The 20,715-nt window shown below is 49.8% G+C and overlaps 1 protein-coding gene across 4 annotated transcripts in view; it reads right to left on the bottom strand.

Annotated features, from left to right (window-relative positions):
* PTPRE (protein tyrosine phosphatase receptor type E) overlaps positions 1-20,715 on the bottom strand; it is a 177,120-nt gene that overhangs the window by 44,425 nt on the left and 111,980 nt on the right. For all 4 annotated transcript variants that reach the window (XM_032282005.1, XM_032282003.1, XM_032282006.1 and 1 more), the window contains one exon: positions 1,817-1,932. In XM_032282005.1, the coding sequence (XP_032137896.1) occupies positions 1,817-1,925 (109 nt within the window). In that variant the 5' untranslated portion in view covers positions 1,926-1,932. Of the gene's footprint in view, positions 1-1,816; positions 1,933-20,715 lie in introns of those variants that run through there.

Raw genomic sequence — 20,715 nt, 5'->3', positions numbered from 1 at the left:
AAATTTTATTATATAATTTGTAACCATTTACTTTCAATTCCTTCTGTAAAAGAATGTCTAGATGAGTACTGAACATATTTTGTTCAATGAGCAAATGAAACATCGTCATGTTATTTTGGCACACTATGGCAAAGTGTTATCATCTGAAATGGCCCTTCATACTTCTTCCAGGGATCAGATGATTTTTTTTTTTCATGGAGTCTCACTGTGTCACCCAGCTGGAGTACAGTGGCACAATCATGGCTCACTGCAACCTCCGCCTCCTGGGTTCAAGTGATTCTCCTGCCTCAGCCTCCTGAGTAGCTGGGATTACAAACACACACCATCACGCCTGGCTAATATTTTTGTATTTTTAATAGAGACAAGATTTCACCATATTGGCCAGGCTGATCTTGAACTCCTGACCTCAGGTGATCTACCTGCCTTAGCCTCCCGGAGTGCTGGGATTACAGGCATGAGCCACTGCACCCGGCTGATCAAATGAAGATTTAAAGGGCGCTTCACAGGGTCAAGTTCCCCTCCAGAATTCTAGGCCAAAGGAACCCATCTGCGCATTATAACCCAAGGGCTGTTTCCATCTAGTTCGTGGACTGGTAGCCCTTGCTAAGCACTCAGAGGCCCTAGTGGAGGCTGAACTGAGGTGTGAGTTTCACATTTAGTTCTGCTCTGGGTGCTGAGGTCCCACGACAGTGTCTTCCTCCTGAAAGTAACACCCCACATCTGTGGCAATATGTGAGCCAATAATTTTGTTTTCAAATAAACTGAAAAGCCTCAGATGTGGTATGGACGTCATCCTGCTGCCGCCACTCAAGGGATTGTCTGAGAGCTCGGGCAGGTTCTTCCCCACTTTTGTGCAAACAGATGTCTGCCACTGTGACTCCTGCATGTGATGAGGGTCCATTCAGGCAGCTTGCCAGGTGTTTCTAAATGGCCAGTTGATTAGCGATGGGAAGAAAAGTTGGGATCATGGGTTGAAATAACTCACTGAACCACCAGTGACCTGCCCCTGAAGGGCTGGCTTGCAAAGAGGCAGGTTTATATTTGTTGGCAGCTTCTGGTCTGTCGTTTTTGGGGTTTTGGATTTCTTTGAGGTTTCAACATGAAGAGGAAAAACACAGGTGGGCATTTAGAACTGCTCTCCTTGCTGGAGGTTCTGGTGGCCAGAAATCATCACTCTTTCCTCCTCCTGGGGCCAATGGTACATTTACAGGACATTTGTTCAGGGTTAGAAAATCATGTGTGGCCCTTGATCTGACTTTGTTCACAGCCCCCACCCCCACTTCCCACTTGCTCTTTTCTGCATAATGCCTGGACGTCACGGTCCACTCGTGAACACGTCAGCAGGCATCTCTAAAACAAAGACTCTTCAACAATAAAGCTAATCACGATGCCAATATCTGACCTAAAACATTAATAATTCTTTAGTTAATATCACTAACTGTCACATCAGTGACATAACTGTCACATCGCCTCGTCCGTGTATGTTCATGGTTGGTTTTCTGCACAATGGGATTTGGGGGGATTTTTAACCCTTTTGCTCTCCTGCCTCCAGCCAAGGCTGACCCCGACTCTCAGCAGGGGTTGTAGATGGGTTGCCTCCAGAGCTCTAAGCTTTGCTGAACCACCAGATGCTAAACTAGCTTATCTAGCCTGCCTGTTTTTAGAGGCACAAAATATTAAAAGCACATTGAGAAATTCAGCCACACCACTCTTCTCTTACCTTAAGCCCTTTATCACCCCCAGAATGGTCCCAGAAGCTTAGCAGGAGGCAGTGGGGGAGGCAGCCAGGGAAAGGGAGAGGGGGATGGGTCCTTACCTGAGGTCGTGGTGGTCTCGTTGCTGTCAGCAGCGGTCTCGTTGCCCTGGAGAGCCCTGGTGAGCGGCAAGCTAAAACCTGCCAGCAGGAGTGGACACAAGGGCTCCATGGCAGACCTGCAGAGAGACAGGGACAGGCTCAGAGGTCACCCAGCAGCAGGCGTGGGACCCTCCGGCGCCAGGCAGTGATGATGAGGATAAGAGCTAACTCCATTTCAGGGCTTCCTCTGAGCGAAGAACTTTGCCTGTCACTTTCACCGACCTTCTCACTGAGGCTTCCCAACATCAGGGGATACAGTCACTGGCTACGGACATTCACTCAAAGGAGGGAACCAGGACTCAGACGACCTGTTTGGCTGATCGTTAATGGGGGTGGATGGGGAACTGGAACCCAGGGTGATCTCATCCCAGACCCCTCCCCGGAACCACAGCAGAAATCACATCTGGGTGACTTAGCCTGGTGTCCTGGAGCCTCTGCCATCCACCCTCCACTCCCCCTGCTCATTCCACTTCCCTTTCAAGCCCTGATCTCTGGCCATGCTGTTCTCTTCACACCTAGCAAGACCCTGCTTTTCAATCTGTTTCTTCATCCCCCCTCACTCTGCCTGGGAAACCTCGATCCCTTCAGAGCCTAGTTTAGGCAGCGTCATTGCCCAGCTGCAGCCAAGTTCTCTGCTCCTTGCTGCTCCATCACACTCAGTCTGACGCTGGTACACTCCGTCTAGCTCCTGCATGCTTGGTCTGGCTCCAGCTTGACCCTTGCATCTGACCGTAGCCATGTCTAAACTCTCAGGTGAAGCTGCCTCTGCGAGGATGGAGCCATGGTCTGCTCACCTTGACAGAGCCAATTGGGCAACCTGGGATGCAGGTGGGTATGCATTGGGGGTGGCAGGTGGGAATGCTCAGGGGCAGACCCAGATTGTAACGTGGCTCAGACCAGAAAAAGGCTCTTTCCTGCTGAGGGCCCGTGGGCAATCACATCTTCACCTGGAACTCCATTTTGCCAAACAGTAGAGCATCGCAAATGTGACAGTGACTGCTTGGCGGTGTGGAAACCCCTCCCTAGAGGCTCATTGGCAGGTGCAGGTGGGCAGTGGCACCTGCTGAATGGGATTTGCTGGGGACAATGCAGAGTGCAGTGGAGGTGCGGTCCCCCCACCCCCTGAACCCTGTCCAAGGTCATTCCCACCAGCAGCCCTCTCCTGCCTGAGGCCTCCCTCAGGGAGGCAAATGGATCCATTTCAGAACCGAGGCCAAGAAACATCCATTCCCTAGCTGCTCACATGTTAAACACTAATGCTTGTAATTAGAGAACACATCTGAATGAGCGTGAAAAATCCTAATTATGTTTCAGTAATCACCACTATTAAGATGAAACCGTGATGAGGACATCATAACAACTTGCCCAGAACAACTGCGATGGTGGCAGTCAGCACTTTTACTTCTTTTCTCTTTTTTTATTTCCAAAATACACATTTTAGATTTATAAAATGAGCCATATACACAAATAATTCCACGAGCACTTACTGTGTGCCGGGTATTTGATATCGGTATTGTTTGCACAGTAGCCTCTCAGGGCTGAGAAACAGGTACCTGAAGGATGAAGAACTGGCCCAAAGTCAGGCTGGTGGATACGGAGGGACTGTGGCTTGAACCCAGGAGCCCTGGAGACAAAAGTCCTCACCCCCACTGCACACTGCCCTGGCCCTTCCGTGACAGGCAGCTCTCCCACATCAGCACAGATTGTTTTTTAAAAAAATCTTATTGCACACAGCCACAGCACTTTTAATTTACTTGAGCAAATTAGGGAGTAATTGATTGGGAAGTATTAATTGGTTTAATACAACTCCAGAGATGCAGAATTCCTAGTTGAAACATTTTTCTTATGCATTATTAATTTGATGACCCTCCTCTCCAAATGCTCAGTGATCTAAGACAAGGCCTACACCCTTGAGAAAGACAAAGATCATTTTGTTCATCTATTAGGCACTGAGGCCCAGAAGTGCTCCGGGGGAGCAGCAGGTGATTGTGCTGACATGATCAGCAGTGGGCGACAACCTGCAGAATTCAAAGCCTGTCCACCTGCTGAGGCTGGGTCTGTCCCCCTTATATTTTAAGGACAATGACAACTTGCCAGTCCCCCGCCATTTACTCTCAATGGGCTTGCACAAGTGACCTGGTAAGCACAGACACGAAGCGGTCCAAAAATGGTGCTTGAAACAGTGATTAAAACAGTGGAGAACTGTAAGGATTTGTATTTCATCAGTTTCTGCTGTGAGTCTACCAAATATTGAGTCTGTAGAGCACACATTGCACCTGATTTCCAGAACAGAGATGAGGAAAGGCGTTCATTTATGATAAAGCAGGTTGTATATTTACTCCCCACCATAGTCAACCAGCTATCAATGTCATTATAAATCTTTTAATTCCATCTGATGTCTTTTTAGTATTCACTGGGCAAGTCCTTAGGTCAGGCAGCCTGGTAGGCCCTGGAGATGCAAAGATTATAGTCTTGTTTCAGCCCTAAAGCTGCTGCTTATTGAGGAGGAAGGACAGGCAGAAGGATAGCCGCCCCAATACCCACTCCCAAGCTCTCAAGATGAGGCCACAGTGCCAAGGAGCAAAGGGGAGTGAGCAATGATTCCTCCAGGCAGTCAATGAAACCTTCCCCAGAAATGCAGTGCAGAGTGAGTCATCCAGGATGGAGGACAGAGGGAGACGCAGGTCAGGGGACAGAGGAGTGACGGGAGCCAGACGGCAGCCAATGTCCAGGCAGTTCACGGTTCTCTGGCACACGAGGAATGCCAAAATGAGTGAGGAGGAAAAGTCTGAAAAGCAGTTGGGTAGGCCCTCAGTGCCGTGCTGGAGTTTGGCTTGGCCCTAAGGGTTCATTTTCCATTAACAATCTACATTATTAGAGGCGCCTGGGAGCACTAAGGAAAGATGCTCATTCCTGTGCCCAACTCCAGATGGAAGAAATCCCAGTATCTGAGGAATAATGGCTTTATATAGACTGAAGTTCAAAAACCCTGGCTATGAGTCGTGAGCCGCCATGAAAGTTTTGAGAGGGAGCCCTGGAAGCCACGTGTCAGCTCCTGACACAGGGCAGCCTTTGCGGCCGGAGAGCGGTCCAGGAGCCTGAGCATCACCTGGGAGCATGTTAGGAATGCAGAGTCTCAGGCCTGGCCCAGACCTCCTACCTTTTACGAAGATTCCTGGGTGGTTCCTCTGCTCATCAACACTTAGGACATATTGGTCTAAGCAATGGATTAAGAAAGACCATGCCAGGGGCAATGGGAATGGAAAGCAGAGAGGGAGTTGAGGATTTCAAAAGATAGAGTCCAAGGCAGTGGTGGTCAGTGGGATGTGGGTGACAAGTGGGGAGACAAAGGTATTGGGGTTTCCATCTTGGGAGCCAGAGTGGGAGGGGGTATCATTCATTAGTTGAGACAAGGAGAATGGGGCTCCAGCGTGGGGATAAGGATGATTTGTAAATGGAGGCATAAAGCAGTAATATATGCTCCCAGTCACTGAGCTCCTATGAAGCGGGATACACCGTGTGAGGGTCTGAGATAGATGACCTCATCGGCCCTCACGGAAATCCTATGAGCAACGTCCTGTTGTTACTGGAGATAAAAGGTTGCATTAGAGAGGACAGTGGGACATTCCAGGGGAGACTGCCTGGAGGAGCTGCACCTGAGGTCTAGGGCCTGGTCAGAAGGGGAGGTGGGCTGCAAGTGCAGTGTGGAAAGGCAGTGGGGGACTACTGGGGAGGAAGGCCAGGGTCACGGCGGCGAGCTCAGGAGGTCACTGGTCCAGGGCCCGAGGAAGGGAGCTGGGCAGGAGACTGGGAGACGGTGGCTGGGCTGGGGGGAGGGCAGGAGGCGGGTCAAGGTGCACGACCAAGGCTAGAAAGGGGACTTTCCTGAGCCCTGAGCACTTCCCCACATCCCTGCCCCGTCTCCTGGGGTGGTCCCGTCTCTCTCCTCACCCTTTACTCGACCCCACCAGCTTTTGAGGTTGAGCAACCTGAGACGGAGTCTTTCCTGGGATCACACTGTTTGGCGCTGTGTAGGATGATTTGGGTTCTGGACCTCTCAACCAACCCAGGAGACCACAGAGGGTAGGGGCTGTCTCATGTCCCCATTTCCCAGGCCCTCACTTCCTCCCGGGCCACCTCAATAATTGGGGATTTCAAGGAATTTGAGGGCAAGGAGCCATCCCTGGGCCAGTGTCTCTGAGCAGGAGCCGTCCAGCTGGCCCCTCTGGCCCCCTCAAACCCAAATGTGCCCTTTCCAGCTGGCCCAGGAGGTCCAGCAGTGGACCGACCCACACTGCCCCCTGCAGCTCAAAGAGGGTAGCGTTTTCTCTCTGCAGCCCAAACCCATCACCTACAAGGTCAAAACGTGCAGCTGTTTTGCTTTCAACTAAGAAACAGATGAGGGTTCTTCACAAGGAAGCAGGAGACAATGATTTGGGAGCCATACTCACGTTTCAAAGCCACTGCACTTCAAGGGAATGGGTCCTGGAATGGGTCCCCTATAATTTCTCATCCAAACCAGGACTTGAGAGCAAGGGAGGGGGCTATAATGATTAAAAATGTGTGCTTTTCTAAAACATCTACTGGCCAGTGATTTGATTTCATTAAGTTGGGAGACTAATAAGTAGTTCTATTCACAAAATATTAAAAAAATTAATCTTTCCGAAAACAAAATAACAATGTATTTCGATGTACATAAATATATTATGGTTTCAAGAAAACTTTTTTGGAGGCTCAGGCAGACAAATCACTTTGAGCTCAGGGGTTTGAAACCAGCCTGGCAATATGGCAAAACCCTGTCTCTGCAAAAAATAGAAAAACTTAGCTGGGCATGGTGATGCGTGCCTGTGGTTCCAGCTACTTTTGGGGCTGAGGTGGGAGGATCGTTTGAGCCTGGGAAGTGAAGGTCGTGATGAGCCGAGATAACGCCACTGCACTTCAGCCTGGGCAACAGAGCCAGACCTTGTCTCAACAAGAAAAAAAGAAAAGAAAAGAAAAGAAAAAAGCCTCTTTGTATTGATTATCTGAAAATAAAATGAGAACATAAAAGAATACTTATTCTTGGTACACATTCACAGGCTCTGATCAATGTTTTAGTCTTATCTGTTCCTAATGTGATTCATTCAATACAGTTTTTCAATGTTCTTATTGTTTTAATTTTTAAGATAAAATTGCCTGTTTTTTTTATGATTAGCATTTTGTGAGCTCTCATCATTTAATTCACTTTATTGCTTCCTTGTTTTTGTAGAAATAAATTTTAATGTCTTCCTGTTCATAATCCCATTTGTTTGTTTGTCTGAGGCAGATTCTCACCCTGTTGCTCAGACTGGAGTGCAGTAGTGCCATCATGGCTCACTGCAGTCTCAACCTCCTGGGCTCAAGTGATCCTCCCATCTCAGCCTCCCAAGTAGCTGGGACTATTGGGGTGCACCACTATGACTGGCAAAATTTAAAACTTTTTTTTTGTAAAGACGGGGACAGGTCTCACTATGTTGCCCAGGCTAGTCTCAAACTCCTAGACTGAAGCAATCCTCCTGCCCTGACCTCCCAAAGTGCTAGGATTACAGGTGTGAGCCACCACCCCACCCAACCATAACCTTTGTTTTCAATAATTGTAATTCTATAAAAGTTTCAAAAGCCAAGAGTTCTGTGAGTGTAGGTTTTCTTTGATGCTCCATTTATTGCATCCTTCTATAATATATTTCCAACTAGTGAAGCTAAACTGAACTCACACTTAGAGCCTTGTTTAAAGAAAGGTTCAACATCTTTTTAGGACACTTAGGTTTATTTACAAAGTAATTATTTGAAGGCCTGAACATTTCTAGAATCTGACTGATGATGAGCAGTAGGGAGAAAGTGCATACTACCAAGCTGCAGTGTTTTAAAAATTCAACATCAGCCTAATTACCATGAATTTGCATTTTACTCTGTGTACATACAACTATTTATACTTTTGAGCATCAACAGCTTCTATTTTAACTGATGAGATGTCCAATTTGGACACAATTATAAATGCTGTGAGACTGGGTGGTGGCTCATGCCTGTAATCCCAGCACTTTGGGAGGCTGAGGCAAGCAGATCACTTGAGGTTAGGAGTTTGAGACCAGCCTGGTCAACATGGTGAAACTCCGTCTCTACTAAAAATATAAAAATTAGCTGGGTGACGTGGCACATGCCTGTAATCCCAGCTACTTGGGAGGCTGAGGCAGAAGAATATCTTGAATCTGGGAGGCAGAGGTTGTAATGAGCCAAGATTGCACAACTGCACTCCAGCCTGGGCGACAGAGCGAGACTCCATCTCAGATGAATGAATGAATGAATGAATGATGTGTACATCACAATCAATTCCAAGTACAGTACATATTGCTACAAATGCTGAGCTTTACCCATACTTATAAAATCATATTTATGATTCCCCTGCAAATAATTTTATCATGATGCTGACTCTTCCACTGCATGTCCTGTGACATTAGCAATGAAGTCTAGGCTTTGCCTTTGACAGAAACTTCCAGGTTGTATTGGGATTCCATGAAATGAATTTTAAAAAAGAAAACCACTGTTAGAATGGACCGATTTTGTCTGAAAATCACTGCTTGAAAATGACACTGATGTAACACTGGCATCATCCGATGATTTGTGAAGTTCTTCTACCTTGGGAGCACTAACAGCTCTCACTTCACCTTCTGTAAGTACACAGTGAAACCTGGAATTGAAGGTGAACAGAATCAGCTGAGAAGAGTCATTTGATCTAAGTGAAAAGTCATGCCTCACAAGCAGTTTGCAAACACCTGCAATTTATCATCCTCAGGTACAGCGTCCTTCAAGCAGTCACTTAGTGAATACTGATGATCTCTTAGCAGCTTTTTATTTCTTTCTGGCCTCTATGTGGTCAGTGATATCATTACAGTCCCCTAGGTAGTTGGTAAATGTTTGTAAGTATTTTGTACAAATTATAAATGATCACCAACATTATTATCAACTTTCTGGAAAAAAATCAGTGCTTGATATGCCTTTTTAAAGTTATTCCTGACCGACACGTTTAATGCAAATTCAGAAAGTTCTACTGAAACATGATTTAAATAGAGTTGGAGATTCATACCATATAATAAATGCCCGAGCCCATGGAATAAGAGAGTTCAGACTTTTCTACAAGTTGTATTGATTTCCAGAAAATATTTCAAAATCACCTACCCTGTAATTTCTCTTGTTTCCCACAGATGCTGATGACCATGGCATCTCACAGGCCATGATGTGGGCCACAGCTCAACTGGCTGGTGCCACATGCAGCCAGCAGGAGCCCCGGCCTCAAAGCCTCCTCCCACCAGGCCAATGGGTGTTGGTGTTCTAACCCCCTCTTGTCCACGGGCACTTATTCTCTTCTAACCTTCCTGTTGTCCTTGAAAGGTAAGTGTTACTGACGCTGTGTTAGGAAAGGGTGGTGAAAGAGAGAAGGCTGTGGCTGTCATCTTCCAGATGTAGGCATCATTAAAGAGAAACTGATCCCGGCACAGCTGTCTCCATCCTAGGAGGAGATCATAGCAGAAGCTGGAAGGGCCAAGTGGACAGCCTACAGACCTTCCTGGATTCTGTTAACGCAAATATCACTTAAACATTAAAAGTTTAATTTTTGGCCAGCCATGGTGGCTCATGCCTGTAATCCCAGCACTTTGGGAGTCTGAGGCAGGTGGATCACCTAAGGTCAGGAGTTTAAGACCAGCCCGGCCACTAGGGTGAAACTCTGTCTCTACTAAAAATACAAAAATTAGTCTGGCGTGGTGGCGGGCACCTGTAATCCCAGCTACTCAAGAGTCTGAGGCAGGAGAATTGTTTGAACCCAGGAGGCAGACGTTGCAGTGAGGTGAGATTATGCCACTGAACTCCAGGCTGGGCGATGAAACGAGACTCCGTGTCAAAAAAAAAAAAAGTTTAATTTTCAATTTCTCTAAGATGAAAACTATGGAGCAAATGTGAAAGTGGACAGGACATGGAGACAACTTGCAGAAAATAGGGCTGTCTCTGTTGAAGAGGGAAATACGGTCCCCTGGAGAGGACACAGAGAGATGGGGTGGCATGGTCAGAACTGAGCCCTGGGGCCCTCCGAGATTTAGATGTCTGAGCCCTGTGTCATGAGACCCACTCTTATTCTTCCTTCTCTCAACAAAACACATCTTGATTCTCCCCTTACCCAGGCTCATCCACATTTTGCTGCCCTGAAGGTTCACACCTGAGCCAGGTAAGGAATGAAGCCTTGCCCAGGTCCGATCGAAGGCTCTACCCGCCCCTCATCTGGCAGAGTCACATGGTCCCCAAAGGCCACTGCTCACTCAGAAGTGATGTGCTTTATCAGAGGCCATCTGGCAGGGCTGTGGAAAAGATCAATATGGGAGACAGAACCGAAACGCCCTGAGCAGGAAAACAGCAGGGCCCACACGACGCGGCTCCATCCATCCGCTCTTGGGGCTGAGCAGTAATGGTGAGAAACAATGGGAGGCTGGGAATGCTGGAAACAGCACGGCCCTCCCGCTGTCTCCCACAGAGCACAGGGCACCCAGCGCTGAACCTGCAGCCCCTCCACGGAGCCTCTGCTCAGAGGTGTGGCTGACAGAGGAGACGCTGGCCAGCTGTGCCCACCCTGCCTCACTGCATGCAGCCCACCCTAGATCAGATCCTCCAAAGTGATGATGGCTGGGTTAAGCTTTTGTGCGTAAGTTTGTGCCACACTTCTGATTTCAAAGAAATCTGTTCAGCTGCCAGTTGAGGGAGACTCTTTGGACCCACGAGTACCTGTTGGGTGTGCATTCATCCATTCATTCATTCAGTGTTGGTTCCTAAGACTTGACCACCAGGATCAGGAGAGACAATCAAACAAGACTAACACTGCCTTCGGCCCCTCCTCCCACCTCCCCACTTCCAAAGCCTGCGATTCGGACAGAGAGAGAAAAGACTTCAGTAACTAGAATGCAACTGTGATGTTAGGCCAGGGAAGCACACCATGTGGTAGTAACGCCCTGCCGGGTGCCTGCCCCTGTCTAGAGGGCTCTGAAGGGCTTCCTAGGGAGAAGCGGAGTCAGCCAGTCAAAGGGGGCTGTGGAGCTGAGGGAGGCCTGCAGGGGGGAGACAGCACAGGGCCCTGGGAACCTACATAACCTGAATAGGATACAAGCGACCAGGAGTCTCCCCTGGCAACGCCAACGCTCAGTGCTCAGAGGTGTCCAGGAAGAGCTTTCTGGCAGGATTATCCATGCACGTGGCACCGCTCGAGGCAGGGGCTAACTCTCACGCAGGTCTCCACCCTCCTGCTGTCCCAGAGCTGTCACAGAGGAGGTGCTCCATGGGTGTTTTTGAAGGAATCGCCAGGAAAATATAAGGTGTCACGGACTGGCAATGTGGATGCTCTCTAGCGCATCAACCCACGGCAGTTTCTGAAGGGCTTGGGCCACGGAGCCTGAAGCCTGAGCTAGTCTGATATCTCTCTCTGCCTCTCTTTCTCATGAACTCTCATCTTCTTTCTCCTTCCCCCATCCCCAGAGGAGGGCCTTTTCCAGAACACTTAACCTCTATGTGCCTGCTTCCCAATTAGTGAAACAAGAGAGTCCCACGAGGTCATAAATGAGTGAGTCGTGTAAACTGTAACTCATCAGGCAAGGGCTGGTTAGTACAACGGCGTGGCCCCATTGCTCGCCGGTGCAGCAGCCGTGCTGCGGGAAACTGCAAACTCAGCACAGCGAACGGTGGTGTTTGCTGAGTGGACATGGTCTCCGCCACCACGTCTTCCTGGGAGGGGCTCAGAGGAGTGAGGGAAGCCCACACCGGGAGCCTCTGCCGTTTCCACAAAGGAGCCTGCAGTTCCGAAGCCTGCGCCGCCACCGGGGTCTGTGCCTGTGCTTGCCCCCTGGGTCTTTCTTTGAGGTTTTGTGTCCTCCTGTGACAGTTGGTTGGGGGATGGAGGTCAGTGTTCTGTCCCTGCCCTCTGAAGAACAATCTCTCTACAAAACTCTTTCAGAAACAGCCTGGGTGGATCTGACTGCTATAGCATCCATGCCCAGGAGCTGCCTGTGCAGGCAGGTGGTGGAGGAAGCTGGCAGCCCCTCAGGCGCCAGCCCCAGTGATGCCTACTGGGGGCCTTAGGCAGGCCTGGGCTTACAGTCCCATCTCAGCTCAACTTCGACGCAAGTCGTCTTTTCCTCATCCTCCTCTTCCTCAATGACTTGTTATTCGCCGGTGCAGCAGCTGTGCTGTGGGAAACTGCAAACTGTCTATTTTCCAGCACATTTTCTCTATTCAGAAATAGACTAAAGCTTGTGCTGGAGCCTGGCGTTCTCCCAGAGAAAGGAGCCCCACGGGCCTTCAGCAGTGCAGTGCCCGCAGGGAAGTTATCCGCTTGGGCATCCCGACTCGGTTCTCCCACAGCGTCCTTCTCATCTGCCGTAAGCGAGGTCAGGGAGACGGCCCTGGGTGGCGCTGGGCTGAGAGGGTTGGTTGCGCCGCCTGCTTCAGATGCTCCGTGGGCTGGCGACTCTCCTGGTCTTGGTGCTGATGCTCACGGGTCTGGCTCACAGTGGGTGCTGGGTCAGGGCTGGTGGGGAACAGTAGTGCCAGGAGCCAGGACATGCCCATGTGTTAGAGAAAGGCAGCAGCTTGGAAACCTGCAGGCCGGTCTCCCATCCACTATGTCATTAAGAACTAGGAGCCTGCAGCCGGTTGGAAGGATTCTTGAAGTGCTCTGCCCCCCAGCTGGGGCCCTGAGTCCCCACGAGGCTTCCACTTGGGGCCTCTGATGACTCACATGGACCACAGCACAGCAGCCCAGTGGGCTCAGAATTAGGAGCTGGAGGATGAAACTCCCCCCCGCCCTTATCTGCCTCCGAGGGGTCTGCAATCAAGAGGAAGGATGGCCCCATAAGGTAAATAACCACAGGACAGGGCATGGGGGGCAAAAGGCAACTGAAAAGTGCAGACACATTCCAGTGGGAGGCTTCTGGGGGGACACTGAGCACAGACGGAGCAGGATAGGCTCTGGGAGGAGGACAGATGAGGCCAGAGGGGACAGCACTCAGGAGAAGGGCCAGATGTCTGGGGTGGCCAGGGCTGGGCCGGGGCAGGGTGGAAGATAGTGGTCATGGGTGGGGACTAGGCCGCATCTCAGAGGGTCTCAAGGCCTCCCCAGGGATGGAGGCTTCTTCCTGGGGGCAGATCCCTGCTCCTGGCCTTGGCTTCGTGTTCTGGGAATGAAGGCATCAGAACTCAGAGCCAAGGAGCCCTGTGCCCCAGTGGGCCACTCAGCTGTGCTTGAGGGAGTGGGGTCCCAGTGGTAGAATGGGGCTGTCCCTTCCGCTGGACGCTGAGGGCGAGTCTCCTGCAGCGGGGGCAGTGACCCTCTGCAACCTGTCCACATGACGGGGCTGAGCCGGGGCCAGCTGTGCTGTGCACCATCTCACCTTCGCCCCATTTTTTCCTAAGACATGCAGATTCCTTGATCTGCAAAGGCAGCTGGAGAAAGAAAAGATGGAAGAGATCTGCAATTCCCAGCCTGGGGCGGGCAGCGGGTTCAATGGTACGCTTCAGAACCTAACCTCCAAGTGTTGCCATGTGTGACCAAAGGGTCCCTTCTGCTTGCCAGGAGAGAGGCCACCTGAGGTCGCAGAAGGGACTGGGCAGGCGCGGGGTGATCCAGATCCCATATTTAACTGATGGTGAGGATGATGGTGAGGATGCCTCCTCACTTCTCCCAGAGCCTGACTAACATGGCGAACCTCCTTTGGAGAATGTTCTGTGAATGATGTATCTGACACGGGCTGGTGAAGCAGTGTTCTCTGGAAATCCAGTATTCTGCACGGTCAGTGTTCTGGTCTCACTGCCTTTGGAGACTCCCAAACCCCCAGCCAAAGGCGGGACCCTCCCCTGAAGTCTCTGCCGTGACTTGTCCTGCCTTGGGGAGGTGGACACTCTGAGCATGCAGGTGTCCCACCTCGCTGCACCTCTCAGCTTCTTTGTTTCTGTCTAAAATACAGGCTCCCGAGGGGCCTCCTCTGGCTGTCATGGGACTGTCGCCTGCTCTGTCACAGCCAGGTGGGCTCGAACGGCAGGGGCGGCATCTCTGGTCCAGATTGGTATCTCTCTCAGTTCATTTATCCAGGATCTTTTGCAAAAAGAGGAAGACCAAGGATTGCCCCCTTTCAGGAGAGCTCAGCCTGCTTTCTGAGGCTCTTCAAGGGCCATCCGTCTGTGCACGGAGAAATATCATGAACGCTGGTGTGGAAACAATGCCTGGATCCCTTTCCAAAGGCTCGCGTGGCCCACGCTTCCAGTATCCATCCCGGAGATGAAGGCGCTGACCCACACGTTTCTGGGTTAGAAAGGAATGCGAAGGCCAGGAGTGGGACGCTGACCCCTCTATCCTCTGATAAATCAGTGCAGAACAGCCTCAGTGAGGACAATTACTACAGGGAAGTGGCATTCCCGGCCAGTGGACACGTGCCTCCTTTCGCCTACAGCTCAGAGCCCACCTTTCACTTGCATCCTGTGGGGGGCTGATCAGTGGGGGCTGAATTCTAGGGTGCTGGGTAGTCCTCCACCTTGCAGGCCCCACAGAGGCAGCCGAGGAGGGACAGTGCTAGGAAGCAGACAGCCACGCAGACCATCAGGCCCCATCGGGCCTCTTGCCACAGAAAGCACAGGCCAGCAAGGCCAGAGTATATTTCTCAGAACAATTGCTAATTCTACAAACCAACTGAGTACATACCAGGCCTTGTGCGAAACGCTCCTAACCTAAGTGTTGCCTCATTGCCTGCTAAAACCCCCTCTAGGAAACAGGGACTATTCTAAGTCCTGCCCACAGACCCAAAACCACAGCTGTGGGTTGACCCTCTCTGTGTCTGTATCTAATACTGCACCTGTTTTCTATGAAATCAGGACAATGTGACTCACAGGGCAAGATGGTTATTTGTCATACCTTGGAGAAAAACAAAAGCTTAAATAAAAAAGATGTGTTTCCTAAAGGAGAAACAAAATCCATTTTCCAAGATTCAGGTGTGAATATACTTTACATGGATGAAAGATTTAAATAACAATTAAAAAAAAAAAATCCTTCATGGTAAAATGTGCCGACTCAGCGTGTTTCAGATGCAGCCGCGGTGAGCTGGCCTCACTGCGGAGACGGCTTTGCTTGGGAAAGAGAAAAGGACGCAGAGGGCTTGCTTTTCATCTCTGCTGGTGAAGGCTGGAACTTCATGCTTTTGAACAAAAGTAATTGCCTATGTATAAAGGTAAAATCACTGAAACATTTCTGAAAGACCGGCGAAGAAGTCCATGTGTTAAGAGAGAAAAAGGGAGAGGAGAAACAAGGATGAGAGGCTTGCTGTTGTCTGGCTATCACTGCAGGGACCTGAAGGGCTCCCAGTGTCCTCCAGGGGTCTGGACAGGGGACCAGCTGTGCTCTGGACAAGCCTGGGCTGACCCACTGAAGTGGGTGTTGTTCTGCGTCTTCACTGAGGACAGATAGGGGAAGGGTCAGGTGCCAGTCAGGTGGAAAGGAGGAAGGGGTAAAGAAATGTTGCTTTGGCTGGGTGTGGTTGCTGACGCCTGTAATCCCAGCACTTTGGGAGGCTGAGGCAGGCAGATCACCTGAGGTCGGAGTTCAAGACCAGCCTGACCAACATGGAGAAACCGCATCTCTATTTAAAAACACAAAATTAGCTGGGCATGGAAGCACATGCCTGTAATCCCAGTTACTTGGGAGGCTGAGGCAGGAGAATCGCTTGAACCTGGGAGGCAGAGGTTGTGGTCGAGATTGCACCACTGCACTCCAGCCTGAGCAACAAGAGAGAAACTCCGTCTCAAAAAAAAGAAGAAGAAGAAGAAAAGAAAGAAATACTGCTTTGTGCTGTTTGTGCTGGCCAGCAAGGGTACACGGGCCTCTTGCCCATCCTCCTGATAGCCCCCCAGACAGGCTGTGCCACTCTGCCTTGGACACACGGATGGACGAGGACAGGGAGGTCAGAACAGTGAGGCAGCTGCCCACCACACCTGGCTGTGGCTGGCTAAGCAGAGAGGCGCTGAGGGTTTTGAGGGAGGAAGTGCTGTGCTGTGCTCTTGCTTCTGCAGCCTGGTGCCCGCCTGGGCCATGCAGGGCCAGGCCACACAGCTACCCACCACACACGCACGCTTGGCCTGCCAGAAATGAGTTCTTTTGGGGTTGCCGGAGATACATGGGAGACCTCCGGGGGCTGGAGACTGAATTCTAAGCACACCCTGGGAGATCGTACCCCTGGAAGTACCTGGCTCTGGTGGCCAAAAGTTTGTCTCCCTCTCCATACACACATGTCCCCTGCCCCCTATACACACAGGCCAGGTGTGTTCAGAGGCCTCTGAGGTCCCTGGGGAACAGACAGTGCCCTGGGAAAGGAGGTGACCCAGGAGGCTGGTGGGAGCTGGGGGGTGCTGCTCCCCTGGGCCCCTGAAGCTGGTCCTGGGGGAAAAGCCCAGTGCTCTGCGGGCAGTGCTGCCTTCTGACCCGGATCCGGTGCAGGCAGGGGAGGCCCTGGGTTTGGGAGTTCCTGGGAGGGGTGAAGAGTGGCACCAGGCTCCCTCCACGTGAGGCTGTATGGAGAGGCTGAGTGGAGAAACCGAAGGGCCAGGAGGAGCTCAGGGTGAGGGCCCAGGGTCCAGCTCCCATGCTCAGGTCTACTCCTGACTGTGGGTGACTGTGGAGGTGATGACTGCAGTTCACTCGTCTATAAAGTGGAGCAATAAAATCCATCACTATTTCCACACTCACACGGCCATACCCTGACCTCGCCTCTCCAGGGGGAGGCTTCGAATCTGTAGACTGGGTTTCCTTGAGCGAAGAGGCTCCAGCAAAGCTCAGACAGAGACGCCGAAGCCGTGGGTCCTCACTGGGGAGTCACAGCACTGACCCTATTCCCCGATGCTGACAGAGTAACGGAGCGGCCATTTGCCATAGAAGAATTCAGAAAATCTATAACGTCTAAGAATCAACAATGCTTCATAATTCATTGCAGTGTTTTTTTCTTTTTTTTTTAAAAAAATATATATATTATTGCATTTTAGGTTCTAGGATACATGTAAAGAACATGCAGGTTTGTTGCATAGGTGCATACATGGCAATGTGGTTTGCTGCCTCCATCCCCATCACCTGTATCTGACATTTCTCTCCATGTTATCCCTCCCCAACTACCTACCCCCACCACTGTCCCTCCCTTGTTCCCCCTCCCCACAGACCTCAGTGTGTGATGCTCCCCTCCCTGTGCCCATGTGTTCTCATTGTTCAACACCCGCCTATGAGTGAGAACATGCAGTGTTTGATTCTCTGTTCCTCTGTCAGTTTGCTGAGAATGATGGTTTCCAGGTTCATCCATGTCCCTACAAAGGACACAAACTCATCATTTTTTATGGCTACATAATGCTGCATGGTATATACGTGCCACATTTTCCCTGTTTTTGAGACAGGAGCTCATTCTGTTACCCAGGCGGCTGGAGTGCAGTGGCCTGATGATGACTCACTGCAGCCTCAACCTCCGGGGCCAAAGCCATCCTCCCACCTCGGCCTCCCGAGTAGCTGGGACCACAGGTGTGCACCACTCTACCTGCCTAATTTGATTTGTATTTTTTGTAGAGATGGGGTCTTGCTATATTGCCCAGGCTAATCTCAAACTCCTGGCCTTAAGTGATCCTCCTGCCTTGGCCTCCCAAAGTGCTGGAAATACAGGCAGGAGCCACGGTGCCAGGCTCAGCGCTTTTTTATATAAACACGGCGGAAGACCTGTGGATCATACGCTGAACTTCATTTTATCAAAGAATTTTTTAAAAATCAAAAGAAATTTTAAAGCCACAGTATGTCCCATTCCCTGAGGGGCTTCCTCCTGGAGGTCCCTGCCTGACTTGGACTGGGCAGGGCCAGATGCTGAGGGGGTGGGGCCAGCACAGGGACAGGGTCGGGCAGAGGAAGCAACGGCCCTCTACCCAGGCCAAGAGCCCGTAAGAACGCTGGCCAGTCAGGAAGTCTGTTAAGGCATAATTTCAGTTTCCTATGTACCAGACTCTAATTCTCTAATTTGCATAATTCCAATTATGCATAGTGTCCTTTTGAAAATGAATAAAAAGTAAAGAGCTTATTCTGTGAGGATTAAGTCTATCTCCATTCCAATAAAGACAACAGACCCACAGATAGCTGGAGACACAGGAAGCTTCTCGAAAGCACATTTTCTCAGACCCTAAATCCATACTTGAATTCATTTAATCAACAACCAACAAGCCCACTGGCTAATTACCCACTTAAAGAACATGAACCTTACAACAGCTGGGGCCAAATAAGACAGAATGAACTATATATAACTAGACTTTTATTGGATACATTTCCTCCCTATAGAAGAAAATCATCCCTGTCTTGAAAGAACAAAGCATGGAAGCCCCTGAAAACCTTAAAGTGATAACTCTTCATTCTTGAACGGGGGTCACATAAAACCAAGGAAGAAAGACAAACGTTTCCTCACCTAATCTCAAATTTGGGAACACTGTACAATGTCTCACAATTCCTCGTGCGCTTCAAAGATTACCAATACTTAATTGTTTCCATCCTGGTAGTAGCTGATCGTCATTTCAAATCAGATATACCACTCACACCACCAATACCAAGATACCGATTGAATCCTTTACTCATTAAAAATTACCACCTAAGCAGTGAAAAGATAATTGTGTTTGGGATAATCTTCAGGTCTCACCAAGACCAAATTATTATTACAGAGTAGACTATGATCATGAAAGAGTGCCCTGAAGACAGCAGGGTTAACCTCTACAGGCGAAGGTAAATGGCAACGAACAGACACCAAGGACACCGCCCTCAACACATGTGCAGCCTTGTTACCTTCTCATTAGAAACTGCCACAGTTCTCATGGAAAGCACCATCAATGTATGTAGAACAGCCCCCAATTTATCTGCGTGGGATACGTTCCAGGAGCCGCTGAAGCCACAGACACCGTATGCTATGCTTTTTCCTACACATACATACCTACGTAAGAGATTAACAGCAACCATAATGAAATAGAACAATTCTAACAATACGCTGTCGTGGAAGTCAAGTGAACGTGGTGTCTCTCTTCTCTCTCTAAATATCTTGTACTCTACTCATCTATTTTAGACCACAGTTACTATGCCTTTCCCCAAACATACTATGTGTCATATATACTATGCTTTTTCCTATAGATACTATGTATATACACTATGCTGTTCCCTATACATACTATGCTTTTTTCTTATACATACATACCTCCGTAAAGTTTATTTTCTAAATTGGGCACTGTAAGAGATTAACAACAACCATAATGAAATAGAACAATTCTAACAATACCCTGCCGTGAAAGTCAAGCGAACATGGTCTCTCCCTTCTCTCTCTAAATATCATGTTGTACTCTGCTCACCTATTTTAGACCACAGTTACTATGCTTTTTCCCATACCTATTATGTATATATGCTATCCTTTTTCCTGTACATATTATGCATGCATACTATGCTTTTTCCTATACGTACATACCTACATAAAGTTCATCTTATAAACCAGGCTCAGTAAGACATTAACAACAACAGTAGTAAAATAGAACAATTCCAGCAACATGCTGTCGCGGAAGTCACGTGAGCGCGGTCCCTCTCCGCCCTCTGAAAGTATCATGCTGCACTCCACCCGTGTATTTTAAGCCGCAGTTGGCTGTGGGTAGCTGAAATTGTGGAAGTGAAAGCACGGATGCAGAGTGGGGGCCACGGTGTAGCAAACGCAGATGGCACTCTCTACTCCCTGGGAGAGGCGCTCAGAGTCATTTTCATTGTCTACATGATTGTCTTTTCACATTAATGAAGATGTTCAGGTGCCACAGCCTGTCAAGATTACCAGAATTCCAAGGGTAATTTGGGAGCAGCGAAGGCGGTTTCTTTCCAATCAACCGTCATCTGCCGGCCCTTGTTCAGAGGACTGGGCTCCAGCATGGCACCTGCCTCCCGCGCCCCTCCCAGCCCCTGTGCCCACCTGTGAAGCCCTACTGGACGTCTCCGAGGGCCATGGGCAGGCCATCCACTACTCTGTGTGCCTCCCTGTCTGCTTTTCTCTTCAAACTTGAACCTGAGCTCCCATAAGTCAGGGTCCTCTCATGGTCCTGCACTTTCTGGAGGGGCCTCTGGAGAGGCAGGGGTGAAACTGTGGGAGGGTGGTCAGCAGGAGAGCAGGGAGGTGTGTGCCTCCTTCCCACTGCAGAAGTTGGCACCGGCAGGCCAGGCCCTGGACCATCGATTCCGAAGCTGCCGGGCAGCTCCTGTTCTGGACCCGAGCATCACAAAATGCCTGAGGAATGTGCAGTAGGGCCTTGGGATTCCCTGCAGGGAGAGGAAGGTTGGGAGGGGCACAGCTCTCACTTTCACAAGGTCTGGGGGCAGCCCTGGCACTGCCCTGTTTCCTGGCTGGGCGTCATCTCAGGTCCTGACTGAATGCTTCTCAGGGAGCAGGTGTGCCGGGAGCACCTGGGGACTCAGAGCTGCTGACTCAGGAGGGGCCTGGGCAGTGCTGGGAGATTCTCTAGGGCTTCCGAATATGGTAAAGATTCTCTCTCTTTCTTTTCTTTTCTTTTTTCTTTTCTTCTTTCTCTTTCTTTCTTTCTTTTCTTTTTCTTCTTTCTTTCTTCCTTTCTTTCTTCTTTTCTTCCTTCTTTCTTTCCTTCTTTCCTTCCCCCTCCCCTCCCCTCTTCCCTTCCCTCCCTCTCCCTCTCTCTTTCCCTCCCTCCCTCCTTTCTTCCTTCCTTCCTTCCTTCCTTCCTTCCTTCCTTCCTTCCTTTCTTTTCTTCCTTTTCTTTCTTCCTTC

Source organism: Sapajus apella, unplaced genomic scaffold (assembly GCF_009761245.1).
Source record: "Sapajus apella isolate SASKATOON/1434 unplaced genomic scaffold, GSC_monkey_1.0 scaffold13, whole genome shotgun sequence".
In the NCBI taxonomy this organism is placed as follows: Eukaryota; Metazoa; Chordata; class Mammalia; order Primates; family Cebidae; genus Sapajus; species Sapajus apella.
The sequence above is the reverse complement of the archived record's forward strand: the minus strand, read 5'-3'. Positions and strand labels throughout refer to the sequence as shown.